The sequence below is a fragment of the Chiloscyllium punctatum genome, chromosome 40 (genome assembly GCF_047496795.1).
Source record: "Chiloscyllium punctatum isolate Juve2018m chromosome 40, sChiPun1.3, whole genome shotgun sequence".
Lineage (NCBI taxonomy): Eukaryota > Metazoa > Chordata > Chondrichthyes > Orectolobiformes > Hemiscylliidae > Chiloscyllium > Chiloscyllium punctatum.
The window spans coordinates 11899430-11915676 of record NC_092778.1 but is presented as its reverse complement, the minus strand read 5'-3'; the positions used below and the strand labels follow the sequence as shown (position 1 = coordinate 11915676).

Sequence of the window (16247 nt, the reverse complement as noted above, 5' to 3'; positions counted from 1 at the left end):
GCTTGTCTGCCAACTCCAACAGCTTTGCTTTGCTCACTTGTTGTAAAATTTCCGAAGTCACTTCTTCCACCCCCAGAAAACTCTTACTGACCAAAAGAGCCATTACTATAAAAGGCTCACCCTATTTAAACCAACAAAATTCAACATCTGGAACACAAGACACTAACACCTACCAGCTACTGCCTTTGAACCCAATAATCCTAAACCCAACTTGGATTGAGATTTTGATCCAACAAGAGCCCCAGCTTGTTATGGACCAGACCAGTCCTCCATCAAACTATTTTAGGACGGTAGCCCAGACACTAACTTTTTCTTATTTAAAAGGTAGAGGTGAAGTGTATGTTCTAGACGTGATGTAACTGGTCAAACTACTTGACGTTAAGCAAAACACCATTTATTAAAACACTATAGTTAAAGTACAAACAAAAGGGAGAGGAATTTATCATCAGTTAACCATTGGAAAACTTAAAGCAAATAAAAGATTAAGTACCTAGGACTAATTAACTGTTCCAATATATTAACATCACATAAATAAACCCCTTGGCAAAAAGGCAATTCAGACACAGATTCTTACATGCAGTTCTCCAATCCAGGAGTAAGAAACATCAAGAGAAAATTTAGAGAGTGTAGCAGCCAGAAGACATTCAGTGAAGCTTCCAACTCTTTTGAGATCCCAAATAGCTTCCGACTGTTGAAGAAAAAAACTCAGAAATCCTGATCCCTACGAGATAGCCACACCCATTCAGGCAGTTAAAAAATCCCAAGGCCTCACAAGCTGTTTACTCCAGTGCTTCTGATGGACTACTTGGCGCCTCTGCTTTACAACCTCTTTAAAAAAAAAGCAGGTGAAGATAATCCTTTAAAAAGAGTCAGCATCGTCAGGCAAGTTGTTTAATCCTTTGAATCAGCATTCAACCGTGGCACAAATTTCAGGATTATCGGCTTTTTAGGCTGCATGATTCCAGTCACATCTAGTTCTAATGGAATCTGGAATAGAAAAAGCAAAGTTAATACATGACCAACAGGAAAATTTATGTAACATGGCTTGAAGTAGGTACACAGTGTCCTCTTTCAGAATGAAAGGGTGCCTTTGTCAAGAGAAGGGAGGGAAGAGACAAAATGATTCTGCAACCAAGATGTGAGCTACAGGTTCAGTCCAATGTAAATTCGGTTTTCTGCTTTAGTCTTAATTTCAAAGTTTTAAAAATTCAGTGCCAGTGGAAGTCTGAATTCCTGCTTCATGATCTTTGTGCCAACTGTGTGCTTGAATCACTCATCACAGTTGATTACAGTAATAGATGCTTCGGTTTATCCTACTATTCCCATTCCTCAATATTCACTGAAATGAAATGGTTAAATTCGCACCTTTGGGAGGGATTCAAGATGGCAGCAATTTAACAGGTCTGCCTTGCTGAGCTCCACACCACAATCCAGGCAAAGTGATGCTTTCACCCTCCCTTTACTTTTTTGTAAAAATCGACAATGTAAAGTCCCCAGATTCTCTAAATATCATTTTGAATGATTAGGGTAGACGACTAAAGGAAAAGGTCCAAATGGATCGCAACATGCAGGGCACCCCCCTGCAGCGCAACGCTGTCTCTCGCGGAGGTGCCTTTGAACTTACCTGAGCAGCACAGTTTGGTCTCGGAGTCTGACAAACTCAGAGAAGATTGAATCAGCACTGGAGGAGTCACGGACCAGACTTGAACTGACCTTGGCCATGCCATAAAAGCATAAGCAGGAGATCTAACATCTTGCCCAGTGTGTGGAGGAGTTGGAACAGCGAACCGCACTGGGGTGGATTCAGGCCCTGGAAAAACAGGTGTGGGCCTTGATCGAGCAGATCAATAACCTCGAGAATCAAGGTTGGAGAAAAAATATCTGCATTATCGAGTTGCCAGAACAAGAGGAGGGAGATCAACTGGTCAGCTTCCTGGAGCAATGGCTCCTGCAGCTCCTGGGTCTGGGAGCTGAATAGGGCGGGATATGACCGGTCTCACCAGATTGTGGTGCGCAGGCCTGGATCGGACCAGCACTCCTGCCCAGTCCTAGCGCGATTGCAGTGTTATAGAGATAAACAAAAGGTTGCGGAAGCTTCCAGAATGTTGGGAAAGATCAACAGGCCCTGATCTACAAGGGGTTGAAAATCATGCTTTTTCAGGACTTTTCTGGGGCTGTGATCTGGAAGGGGAAATCTCATGATGAAGTAAAGAAGAGGCTGAGAGAATTGAACATTCAATACTTTGTAAGGTACCCGGCAGTGTTGCACTTCAGCCATGGAGGATCCGTGCATAAATTTGATTCAGCAGAGAGGGCAAAGGACTCCCTAGATACTGTAAAATAGTCTGGTTGGGTCAAATATTATGGACAATAGTGTTTCCTTTATTCTCTTTCTGTTGTTTACTTTGTTTGCCTGGCTTTGTTCCTGTAATATGTGGGGTTATTTCTTCTTTTTCTTTCTTGTTATTTTTGATAGTCTCTTTTATCTCTTTTTTTTGGTTAGGGTGGTCATTTCTGTTATTGATTACAAGTGGGGTCGACGTATGGGTGGCATGGGTTGGATGTCCACTTTTAATTTCCGTGTGTATAAGATATATGTTTTCTTTGTTTCTGTCTTGCCTGGGTTTGGGGCACGGCTTCAGCCAGAAGGAGCCATAGAGGTGTTAGTGGGTAGGCTAAGTGCCCCCTGTCTTTTGTTTATTTTAGGAGTAGTTATTAGAAATTTTGCTTTGGTAATGTTTGTAGTTGTATTTTTTAGATTTTTTGCATCTTTTGTTGTCTCCACTCGGTGCATTATGAGTAGGGATCTTCCTCTCAGGGGTGTCACAGGCCACTTTAGATGGTTATGGCTAGTTGCTCATTTAGAACATAAAGGGGAGTCACTCACCGGTTAGATAGGATAGATAGATAACTTACAGTGTGGAAACAGGCCCTTTGACCCAACAAGTCCACACTGACCCTCTGAAGAGCAACCCATCCAGACCCATTCCCCTACATTTACCCCTTCACCTAACACTATGGGTAATTTAGCATGGCCAATTCACCTAATCTGCACATCTCTGGACTGTGGGAAGAAACCAGAGCACCCAGAGGTAACCCACGTAGACATGGGGAGATTGTGCAAACTTCACACAGACCCTACAGGAATTGAACCCGGGTCCCTGGTGCTGTGAGGCAGCAGTTCTAACCACTGAGCCACGGTGCCACCCACAAATGGCTAGCTGTTCATTTAGATGGTGCACCTGGAACATAAAGGGGGGTCACTCACCAGTTACAAGAAAGAAAGTGCTCTCGAGTCTCAGAAAGAAGACAGAGGGTTAATGTTGCTCTGTTACAAGAAACACACTTAGATGATAAGGAGCATCTAAAGTTACAGCAGGAGGGTTTGGTCAGATGTTTTTCTCGAGGAGTGACTATCCTAATACAGAGGAATCTACCAGTCCAGTTGATAGACCAAATTAAGGACGAGCATGGGTGATTTGTGATCCTCAAAGCCCTAATAATGGGGAGGAGTATGGCATTTTAAACATCTACTGCTCCTTGGTACACCCCTTCAAATTTTTAACTGATTCATTTTCCAGACTGATGGCCCTTGGAGTGCGCCACAAGATTAGAGGGGGAGACTTCAACTGTCTTATGGATCCCAAGGTGGATAGGATGCCAGGGGGTCTTTTGGGCATCTCCCTGCAATCCAAACAGTTGGTGGACCTATGTGGGGAGTTGGGGTTGGTGGATATATGGAAATATTATCACCTTGAGGGAAGGGATTTTACTTTCTTCTCCAACCTGCACAAGTGCCACACAAGGATTGATATGTTCATTGCCCCGGCGACTTTTCTGGATTCGGTACTAACCTGTAAGATTGGTAACATAGCCATTTTGGATCATGCGGCAGTATATTTGGAGGTTGAGATCAGGTGTAACGGGATAGATACATGGCATTGGCGCATGGATTCTTTTCTCTTGAAAGACAGTAAGTTCATTGAGTATTTCACAAGGGAGTGTAAGACTTTTTGGGACATTAATTCAGGTGCAACCAGTAACCCATCGGTGTTCTGGGAGACAGCCAAGGCCTATTTAAGGGGTATAATTATCTCACACTCAGCGACCTGGAAGATGACCGAGGGGTCAGCAACAGTGTATATTTGAGGCCCGGTTGAAGGCAGCCAAGATGGCATATTATGACAGATTGTCTGTGACTAAGTTACAGTGAATTACAGATCTCCGGGCTGCTTTGAACTCCGTGCTCACCCAGACAGCAAAGAGAGAGTTCTCCTTTGCAAAGCAAAGACTATTTGAGCATGGTGATAAGCCAGGTAGATACTTGACACATCTGGCTAGGAAGAAGAGTCCTCCTCAATCCATCACATCCATTAGAGAGGATACAGGTACTCCCACTCGTGAGTCCACAAAGATCACTGAGGAAATTTTATGCAGAGTTATACTGAATGGAGGGCTGTGAGGATGGGGTGGTAAAGATGGAGTCCTTTTTTGAGAACCTGGACCTTGGATTCCCAAGCAAGTCTTATACGGAGTTTATAAACATGTTGGCCGAGCCAATGTTAGGCATGTATAACCATTTGTACAGTCAGGACTGCCTCCCACCCTCTCTCAGAGAAGGTAATATTTCTTTTATTCTTAAGACAGGGCAAGATCCTGAGGACTGCGCCTCGTATAGATCCATCTCGCTGCTAAATGTGGATTTTAAAATTCTGTCTAAAATGTTAGCATTGAGGTTGGAGAAGGTATTGCCCTCTATTGTAAAGGAGGACCATACAGTTTCATTATGGGCTGCAGCTCCACTAACAACATCAGAAGGGTGTTGAATATGGTCCAGGTGTGCCAGCAAAGATTGATCCTCGGCTTGGTAGTCTCCCTAGGTACGGCAAAAGCGTTTGATCAGTTGGAGTGGCTGTACTTTTTTTTATGTTTTGGAATGGTTTGGTCTGGGGGTGGGGGGGGGAAGTCTTCACCAGGTGGGTGTCAGTGTTGTATAGTGATCCCACGGCAACGGTTCTCACGAATACCATAAAATCAGACAGTTTTAGTATTGGGAGAGGCAGCTGACAAGGATGCCCCCTTTCGCCGCTGCTGTTCACTTTAGTGATTGAACCACTGGCAGAGACTATTTGGAAAGACCCCAAAATAGTTGCCCCAGGAGTGGGAATAGCAGAGCATAAAATCCCTCTCTATGCAGATGATGTTCTTCTCTTTTTGGCTAACCTGACAACATCTGTGCTCTGTTTATACAAAATATTAATTTGTTTGGTTCTTTTTTGGAGTATAAAATGATTTTGATGAAATCGGAGTCCATGCCTATGGGGGGGTCTTGTGAGAGTACCTGACCTTGAAAATGGAACTCAATTTCCTTTTAGGTGGTCACAGGGAGGTTTCTATACTTAGGTATTTTCATTTACCGCCCCCCCCGGCCTTTCACCACTGTAAGAAATTAAATTTATATAATTGCTGGAGAATATAAGACAGTACCTTCAACGTTGGGAGGTGCTACCAATATCCTGGTTGGATTGAACAGCTCTGACCAAAATGAATGTTCTTCCTTGCCTATTATACCCCATATGAATGCTCCCTTTACTGCTACCTAGGCAAGCGCTAAGGAGACTTAATAGTTGATTTGGATCTTTCATTTGGCACCAAAGGCACCCGAAGTTTGCTAAGATGCAGCTTCCAAAGGGAATGGGAGGGGGAGATGTCCATGGGCACTCTCTCGATTAGTACCCTCTATCATTTAAAGGGAGGGGATGGCTCAGAAGATATTGAAAGGCCGTACAGAATCTGGAATCAAGAATTGGGAGCAGAAATCTCATCAAGAAGGGAGGGAGGATATCTGGGAGAATGTGAAAAAGATTTTGATTTGTAATAAAATGCAGGCCATGCAACTGAAGGACCATCTAGCCTAGAGTGGCTAGCAAAATTTCAAAAAGAAGCATCTCCAATGTAAAACCGACATTGGTACTCTCACACACTGCTTGTGGTTGTGCCATAAGATTTGTAGATATTGGGACGCTTTAGCAAATGTGCTGGAAGAGATCTTGGGGACGGAGATTAAGGGAGATCTGGTAACCCTCCCTCTGGAATTGCCGAGTCTGCCTTCCCTCGATGGGAATAAACTGTTTCACATTCTTACATATTGCATGAGGAAGAACATTCTGATGAGCTGGATCTCGGAAAATCCCCCGGGGCTGTCAGAATGGCATAGGTTAGTGATGGAGCATGTTCCCCTAAACATCCACCAGAAAACGGAACTTTTTAACAAGACTTGGCAACCCTCTTTGAATCACATCAATGCAGATTTATCAACCATATTGATTAGGGCCTTTGTACAGCCACAAAGATTGTATTTGGCAGGCCAGGGACCCTGAGAGGAAGAATCCCGAATAAATATGGGTATGTTAATTGATACTCCCGATGATGGGAGCTTTGGTGGGGTGCCGCTGAGTAATTTAAGTTAGTTTAGCTCAATTCCACCCAATTTAATTTAGCTTATAATGTCTAATTGTTTACTGAATTGCAGTATGGGAAGATGTTTTTTGGTATTTTTGATTTGTTTTGTAAAATAGAGTGCTAGTTAGTTTATTGTTATTGTTGTTGTACCATAAGATTGTTATACTATCTCTTTTGTAATTTTGTAAAAAATAAAAGTCTTTCTCAATAAAAAATAATTCCTACCATTGTCTCTTCACAAGGCACAATGGTCACGTGTTGTAAGACAGAAGTGAGTGCCATCTTCATTGCCAGTTGAGCAAATCGCATCCCAATGCAATTCCGAGGGCCCACTCCAAATGGTAAGAAGGTGTAAGGATCCCGAGACTCCTTATTCTCTTCACTGAATCTAATTATATTGAGACACAAAACTAGTGAATGACATCTTTGCAAAATTTTCTAACTGGATAGGTAGAGAAGACGACTGTAAGAAGCTACGGTCTTGTTCAAGGACTCCTTCGCTTACTGAGATTTCAAGTTGGTGTTTCACAGGCTTCGCGTGTCACTCTTGATGTGTAAGTTACGACTATTGGATGTAGTCAGACTAATCAACTGTGGAGAACTGTGGATGATAGCCAATCTGGATCCTCTCCACATTGAACACTAGCGGTGAACAGATCCATTCAGAATGGTAATTATCATGTTGCATGTCAGTGAACACTGATTGGTACAGAATGTGCTAAATACTGTGTTGGGTCTCTGAGTCTGACAGTAGCCTAACATTTATAATGGATTGAAATAATGAGCCTAAAATGAAGTCTTCTCCTTTCGAACATTGCATTGATTTTCAGGTGATACAAATTTTCAGTCAAAATATTTTTGTATCTCTGGTCCAGTGCTCCAATTTTCTTCATCATCCGGTTCCCTGAGACATCAAGAAGCATCTAAGGGACCCTCAGAAAAGATGATTTAAAAGGAAGGTTGTCTGTAGGAATTCAAATACCACCACTGGTCACAAGATGGAGGTGAGCACACAGTTGTTTGGCCCATCCCAATTCACCTACTGAGGCTAAAGTACCTCCCATTTAGATCACAGAAGGTGAACAGTAACACTGATACTAGAGCACCAGGATATCACTCCAGAGAAGCAAGTTCAAGTCCCAGCATTTCAACTGGGGAATTTAAATCAATGAATGCACAGAGAGTAAAAAGGTTATTTTCTATAATGATGATCATGGAAGCACTATATTGGTCAACCAATTTTTTTTACGACAACGTTCATAAAGGAAAAAAGATCTACAATTCTTTCCTGGTCTAGCTTCATGTTACATGATGGATGCAGCAGTTCAAGAAGTGGCTCATCCATCTCAATGTGTTTTAGCCATGGTTTGTGTTATTACTCTTGCAAAAATGCCAACCCGTATTCCCAATTTCTCCGCCTCTGCCGTATCTGCTCCCAGGAGGACCAGTTCCACCATAGAACACACCAGATGGCCTCCTTCTTTAGAGACCGCAATTTCCCTTCCCACGTGGTTAAAGATGCCCTCCAACGCATCTCGTCCACATCCCGCACCTCCGCCCTCAGACCCCACCCCTCCAACAGTAACAAGGACAGAACGCCCCTGGTGCTCACCTTCCACCCTACAAACCTTCGCATCAACCAAATCATCCACCGACATTTCCGCCACCTCCAAAAAGACCGCACCACCAGGGATATATTTCCCTCCCCACCCCTTTCAGCCTTCCGCAAAGACCGTTCCCTCTGTGACTACCTGGTCAGGTCCACACGCCCCTACGACCCACCCTCCCATTCTGGCACTTTCCCCTGCCACCGCAGGAACTGTAAAACCTGTGCCCACACCTCCTCCCTCACCTCTATCCAAGGCCCTAAAGGAGCCTTCCACATCCATCACAGTTTCACCTGCACATCCACTAATATCATTTATTGTATCCGTTGCTCCCGATGTGGTCTCCTCTACATTGGGGAGACTGGGCGCCTCCTAGCAGAGCGCTTTAGGGAACATCTCCGAGACACCCGCACCAATCAACCAAACCGCCCCGTGGCCCAACATTTCAACTCCCCCTCCCACTCTGCCGAGGACATGGAGGTCCTGGACCTCCTTCACCGCCGCTCCCTCACCACCAGACGCCTGGAGGAAGAACGCCTCATCTTCCGCCTCGGAACACTTCAACCCCAGGGCATCATGGTGGACTTCAACAGCTTCCTCATTTCCCCTTCCCCCACCTCATCCTAGTTTCAAACTTCCAGCTCAGTAACTGTCTCCTTGACTTGTCCGGACTTGTCCGACCTGCCTATCTTCTTTTCCACCTATCCACTCCACCCTCTCCTCCTTTACCTATCACCTTCATCTCCTCCCCCACTCACCCATTGTACTCTATGCTACTCTCTCCCCACCCCCACCCTCCTCTAGCTTATCTCTCCACGCTTCAGGCTCACTGCCTTTATTCCTGATGAAAGGCTTTTGCCCGAAACGTCGATTTTACTGCTCGTTGGATGCTGCCTGAACTGCTGTGCTCTTCCAGCACCACTAATCCAGTATTTGGTTTTCAGCATCTGCAGTCATTGTTTTTAACCTTATTACTATCATTACAGAAGTGGTCTGTTCTGATATCCAAGCTATCACAACCGGTTATCCCGATGTGGTAAATCCATTTTGAGTTATATGTAGTTCTTCCTAAGCTGGAGAAATATACCATTTCCAACAATTCAAAGGGCTTTTGCACGTGTAGATAAATGTCCAACCAGATGACAGATTCAGATAAACAATATCCAGAAGTCCTGAATAATTCAGCTTCTCATCTACTTTACAGCAAAGATCAGTATGTGTGACCGCTCAGTGCAGTGTTAGGTTGGTTGCAGAGTAGTGATAGAGTTGTAACACTAAATCGCAGTGGATTATAATTAATAAATCATCATCGGGGGTGTCTGCTTCTGACCACTTTTCTTGCTGGAAGTCCGGTGTGAGTGTGTGTCTCATGACATTATCCTGCTTAGTACTGGTGAATCTCTGATGGGTGAGGCATATACTATATGCTGACTGACAAGATGGATATTCACCCGAATGACCAGATCTTCACTGATGGGCTTAAACTTAGCTCTACAGACCAGGGCACAGGGCAATAATCAGCACAGCGTTTTCTTGCAGTTTCACAATGAGATGACAAATTCTCAAATGCATCAGAAGCTGCTTCATCATCAAATTCAAAAGCTTTGGGATTCTTTGCGTTATGCAGGAAAAGTGAAAATGTAAATCTTTACTCCATACCTTTCAGGTCTAAACTCTTCAGGCTCCTGCCAGTAGTCTGGATCACGGTGCAGGACGTAGGAAGGAACCATGACGATAGTCCCCTTTGGAATAGTTATCCCATTGAGCTGGACATCTTTCTTGCACACTCTGTCAAGACGGGGGGCAGGGGGGAACATTCGTAGGGTTTCAGATATCACCATGTCCATATATTCCAACTGCATCACTCCATCGTATGTGGGAGGAGCCTTTGTATGATAAGAACATTTTTACCAATTAACAAGAAGCTTTAGTTTTGATCATTTATGAGAGAAAGGTGTTTAAAGGCAAAGCTAGAATTTGTTGCACACCCCCAATTACTGTTGAATCGAATGGCTTACAAAACCATTTCAGAGGGGAGTAGAGACTCACCCACATTATGGTGAGTGGACAGACCAAATAGGAAGAGCAAAATTTCTTTCTGTAAGGGACATTAGTGAACCAGATTTTTAATTAAAATAACAATTGATGATAGTTGCTGTTACAGAGGTTAGATTTATTTTCCAGACGTATTAGTGGCATCTAAATAGCACTGGTTGTTTCCATGTGATATCTATCCATGCCTCTGAATGATTAAATCTCTAGATCATTAGTTCAATGTTAGTACCATTATGCCACTGTTTCCTCTTAGTGAGGGTGACCATTCTATCCCAGCGGTCATCAGGTTTTTATGCGACCGGTTGCTTCTAAGGCTCCACTTGGATCTTTCTGGGATCTCTTAATCCTCCAACCACAAATGATTCAAGGTTGTTACTGAGGAAACTTTGTGCCAGATCAGACTGCTTCACAGTTCTCCCATGAAAAGGTCAGCGCTGCAGCCTGGGTTGTAGGCTTTGTCAACATAGCTGGCTTCCCCCAGATGCAAGATGCATTGTGTTGTGATAAGAATTTAAAATATTTTGTCATAGAGGAAGTTAAATATTTGATCATTTTATATCAGTGGAAAATGTTACCCACTTGAGGGAGGCCATATATGGGATCACAAGTACAAGATTGTCATGAGCAAATCCAGTTGGGAATTCAGAAAGAACACCTTTCGTCAGTAGTTGTAGCTATGCTCAGACTCAGTCAAGGGCTTGCAGAGGGTAGCCCTCGTCTCCTAGTAACTGTCCTTGTAAAGCATCCAGCCCTTGAAATTAAGACAGGAACATGTGATTTTATGGATATAGGCATAAATTGATGGATGTTAATGAAGTCAATTACATTTTGATATGACCATATGCATGTAGCATCTTGCATCTGGGGGAAGCCAGCTATGTTTGCAAAGCCTACAACCCAGGCTGCAGCACTGACCTTTTCATGGGAGAAATGTGAAGCAGTCTGATCTGGCACAAAGTTTCCTCAGGAACAACCTTGATTCATTTGTGGTTGGAGGATTAAGAGATCCCAGAAAGATCCAAGTGGAGCCTTAGAAGCAACTGGTCGCATAAAAACCTGATGGAAAGTTTGAAATTTACACCCCTCAATATTGAAAGCCTTCTTTTTGACTTGTCATTGCCTGCACTGTTCAGAGGCTGGGAAAATTCAGTTGCACACATCAGATTTTTGAACAGCAAGGAAGTTCTCACAAATATCTGACTGTTGATTCACATTGTTGTCCAAACTGGCTGCCAATTTCTTGACATTGCAAAAGTAACTGGAATTCATAAATTTGCTGTAAAATGGGATAGAAGATATCTCGAGGGCAGGAAAGGTACGACAAAAATTCAAGTTCTCTCCTGTCTTTTCTCAGGTACTAACCTTGTTAGAGAAAGTCTCATCTATTTCCTGCTGCAATTTCTTCTGTACATCGGGGTACATCGCCAGATTATACGCAGCAAATGCTAATGTAGTACCACTGGTTTCGTACCCAGCAAAGATGAAGGTCAAAGCCTGCGCCAAAATCTCTGTGTCAGTCAGAGCTGCAGAGAATCAGAACCAGAAACTATCAAAAACTCCACTTTACAACTGAGCAAATGCAAATGATGGGTTTTCTACACTAATACTTTAAGAACTTTTTCTACTGGATAAAGTACAAGAACAATAACTCCAAATGTTGTGTTTTCAATAGAAATATTTTAAGACCATTTAGTATTGAATAAGATCCAAGAACAATAACGTGTTTAGATTTCCCTGCACTGTACAGCAACTGAGCTCAGGCTCATAATTGTGTGGAATCACTGAGTGGGCAATTCCTACCTTGGTAATAAGCAAAAAAATCCCAGCAAGGGATAACAGTCTAATGTCTGTCACTTGGGGAAAAATATGTTAACCTGACTGGCATAATTTTTTTTTCTTGTCTCCATCCCTTTTTGAATAAGGGGGTAAATGTAAAGGAGGAAATTTAAAACATATGGCTTCCAGAGGGTTGACTCAGAACCTCAGAGTATTTAAAGGAGCTGGGAACAGGTGCCTGAACAGTCAGCCAGGTAGTTAAACAAGGACACCAGAAAATGATAAACAAAAAACAAACTAAACATGAAGCATTCATTTCAAACGCCTTACTAAATTCCATGTATATGTGATATCTATCTACAGCCCTTCCTTCATCTATCAACTTGGTCACTTCCTCAAAGAACTCTATTAAGTTGGTAAGGCACGATCAGGGGAGTAGGACCAATCTTAAACGAGGAATAAAGCGGGCTAAATCCTCTTTATTCATATATAAGCAGCAAGAGGGTAACTAAAGAAAGGGTTGGTCCACTAAAGAATAAGGCAGGAAGGTTGTGTGTCGAACCTGAGAAAATCGGTGAGAGTCTCAATGATGACTTTAGAGTCTTAGAGATGTACAGCATGGAATCAGACCCTTCGGTCCAACCCGTTCATGCCGACCAGATATCCCAACCCAATCTAGTCCTACCTGCCAGCACCCGGCCCATATCCCTCCAAACCCTTCGTATTCATATACCCCTCCAAATGCCTCTTAAATGTTGCAATTGTACCAGCCTCCACCACATCCTCTGGCAGCTCATTCCATACATGTACCACCCTCTGCGTGAAAGATTTTCCCCTCAGGTCTCTTTTATATCTTTCCCCTCTCACCCTAAACCTATGCCCTCTCATTCTGGACTCCCCCACCCCAGGGAAAAGACATTGTCTATTTATCCTATTCATGCCCCTCATAATTTTGTAAACCTCTATAAGGTCATCCCTCAGCCTCCGACGCTCCAGGGAAAACAGCCCCAGCCTGTTCAGCCTCTCCCTGTAGCTCAGATCCTCCAACCCTGGCAACATCCTTGTCAATCTTTTCTGAACCCTTTAAAGTTTCACAACATCTTTCCAATAGGAAGGAGACCAGAATTGCACGCAATATCCCAACAGTGGCCTAACCAATGTCCTGTATAGCCGCAACATGACCTCCCAACTCCTGTACTCAATACTCTGACCAATAAAGGAAAGCATACCAAACGCCTTCTTCACTATCCTATCTACCTGCGACTCCACTTTCAAGGAACTATGAACCTACACTCCAAGGTCTCTTTATTCAGCAACACTCCCTAGGACCTTACCATTAAGTGTATAAGTTCTGCTAAGATTTGCTTTCCCAAAATGCAGCACCTTGCATTTATCTGAATTAAACTCCATCTGCCACTTCTCTGCCCATTGGCCCATCTGGTCCAGATCCTGTTGTAATCTGAGGTAACCCATTTGCTGTACACTACACCTCCAATTTTGGTGTCATCTGCAAACATACTAACTGTACCTCTTATGCTCGCATCCAAATCATTTATGTAAATGACAAAAAGTAGAGGGCCCAGCACCGATCCTTGTGGCACTCCACTGGTCACAGGTCTTCAGTCTGAAAAACAACCCTCCACCACCACCCTCTGTCTTCTACCTTTGAGCCAGTTCTGTGTCCAAATGGCTAGTTCTCCCTGTATTCCGTGAGATCTAACCTTGCTAATCAGTCTCCCATGGGGAACCTTGTCGAACGCCTTACTGAAGTCCATATAGATCACATTTACTGCTCTGCCCTCATCAATCTTCTTTGTTACTTCATCAAAAACCTCAATCAAGTTTGTGAGACATGATTTCCCACGCACAAAGCCATGCTGACTATCCCAATTCAGTCCTTGCCTTTCCAAATACATGTACATCCTGTCCCTCAGGATTCCCTCCAACAACTTGCCCACCACTGAGGTCAGGCTCACTGGTCTATAGTTCCCTGGCTTGTCTTTACCATCCTTCTCAAACAGTGGCACCACGTTTGCCAACCTCCAGTCTTCCGGCACCTCACCTGTGACTATCGATGATACAAATATCTCAGCAAGAGGCCCAGCAATCACTTCTCTAGCTTCCCACAGAGTTCTCGTGTACACCTGATCAGGTCCTGGGGATTTATCCACTTTTAACCGTTTCAAGACATCCAGCACTTCCTCCTCTGTAATCTGGACATTTTGCAAGATGTCACCATCTATTTCCCTACAGTCTATATCTTTCATATCCTTTTCCACAGTAAAAACTGATGCAAAATATTCATTTAGTACCTCCCCCATTTTCTGTGGCTCCACACAAAGGCCGCCTTGCTGATCCTTGAGGGGGCCTATTCTCTCCCTAGTTACCCTTTTGTCCTTAATGTATTTGTAAAACCCCTTTGGATTCTCCTTAAATCTATTTGCCAAAATTATCTCATGTCCCCGTTTTGCCCTCCTGATTTCCCTCTTAAGTATACTCCTACTTTCTTTATACTCTTCTAAGGATTCACTCGATCTATCCTGTCTATACCTGACATATGCTTCCTTCTTTTTCTTAACCAAACCCTCAATTTCTTTAGTCATCCAGCATTCCCTATACCTACCAGCCTTCCATTTCACCCTGACAGGAATATACTTTCTCTGGATTTTTGTAATCTCATTTCTGAAGGCTTCCCATTTTCCAGCCGTCCCTTTACCTGCGAACATCTGCCTCCAATCAGCTTTCGAACGTTCTTGCCTAATACCATCAAAATTGGCCCTTCTCCAATTTAGTACTTCAACTTTTAGATCTGGTCTATCCTTTTCCATCACTATTTTAAAACGAATAGAGTTATGGTCACTGGCCCCAAAGTGCTCCCCCACTGACACCTCAGTCACCTGCCCTGCCTTATTTCCCAAGAGTAGGTCAAGTTTTGCACCTTCTCTAGTAGGTACATCCACATACTGAATCAGAAAATTGTCTTGTACACACTTAACAAATTCCTCTCCATCTAAACCTTTAACACTATGGCAGTCTCAGTTGATATTTGGAAAGTTAAAATCCCCTACCATAACTACCCTATTATTCTTACAGATAACTGAGATCTCCTTACAAGTTTGTTTCTCAATTTCCCTCTGACTATTGGGGGGGGGGGGGGGGGGGGGTGGGGTCTATAATACAATCCCAATAAGGTGATCATCCCTTTCTTATTTCTCAGTTCCACCCAAATAACTTCCCTGGATGCACTTCCGGGAATATCCTCCCTCAGCACAGCTGTCATGCTATCCCTTATCAAAAACGCAACTCCCCCTCCTCTTTTGCCTCCCTTTCTATCCTTCCTGTAGCATTTGTATCCTGGAACATTCATCTGCCAGTCCTGCCCATCCCTGTGCCATGTTTCCGTAATTGCTATGGTATCCCAGTCCCATGTTCCTAACTATGCCCTGAGTTCATCTGCTTTCCCTGTTAGGCCCCTTGCATTGAAATAAATGCAGTTTAATTTATTAGTCCTACCTTGTCCCTGCCTGCCCTGACTGTTTGACTCACTTCTGTTCTCAGCTGTACCCTCCTCAGATCGATCACTTTCCTCACTATCTCCCTGTCTCCCCGCCCCCCCCCCCACCTTACTAGTTTAAATCCTTCCAAGCAGTTCTAGCAAATTTTCCTGCCAGTATATTAGTCCCCTTCCAATTTAGGTATAATCCGTCCTTCTTGTACAGGTCACTTCTACCCCAAAAGAGAATCCAATGATCCAAAAATGTGAATCCTTCTCCCATAGACCAGCTCCTCAGCCATGCATTCATCTGCTCTATCCTCCTATTCCTGCCCTCACTAGCTCGTAGCACTGGGAGTAATCCAAATATTACTACCCTTGAGGACCTCCTTTTTTAAAATTCTACCTAACTCTCTGTAATCTCCCTTCAGAGTCTCAACCTTTTCCCTTCCAATGTCGTTGGTTCCAATGTGCACAATGACCTCCTGCTTGCCCCTCTCCCCTGTGAGAACATTCTGCACCCTCTCTGAGACATCCTTGATCCTGGCACCAGGGAAACAACACACCATTCTGCTTTTTCTCTGCTGACCACAGAAACATCTGTCTGTACCTCGGACTACAGAATCCCCTAACACAATTGGTCTCTTGGAAGCCGACGTACCCCTTGTTGCATTAGAGCCAGTCTCAATACCAGAAACTTGGCGGTTTGTGCTACGTTCCCCTGAGAATCCATCACCCCCTACATTTTCCAAAACAGCATACCTGTTTGAAATGGGTATATCACAACAAGACTCCTGCTCTAGCTGCCTACCTCACTTACCCTTCCTGGAGTTAACCCATCTATGTGGCTGTAT

General features: G+C 43.7%; 1 protein-coding gene across 2 annotated transcripts in view; it reads right to left on the bottom strand.

Annotated features, from left to right (window-relative positions):
* Positions 1–378: 378 nt before the first annotated feature.
* The window catches only part of LOC140464346 (cytochrome P450 3A21-like), a 51070-nt gene continuing 35201 nt past the window's right edge, over positions 379–16247 (bottom strand). Inside the window, exons 10-13 of one of the 2 annotated variants that reach the window (XM_072559298.1) lie at positions 11487–11647; positions 9729–9955; positions 6688–6850; positions 379–987 (exon numbers count right to left, since the gene is read on the bottom strand). In XM_072559298.1, coding sequence (XP_072415399.1) covers positions 892–987; positions 6688–6850; positions 9729–9955; positions 11487–11647 — 647 coding nt within the window. In that variant the 3' untranslated portion in view covers positions 379–891. The remainder of the gene's footprint in view (positions 988–6687; positions 6851–9728; positions 9956–11486; positions 11648–16247) is intronic. The other variant, XM_072559299.1, reaches the window with a different exon arrangement.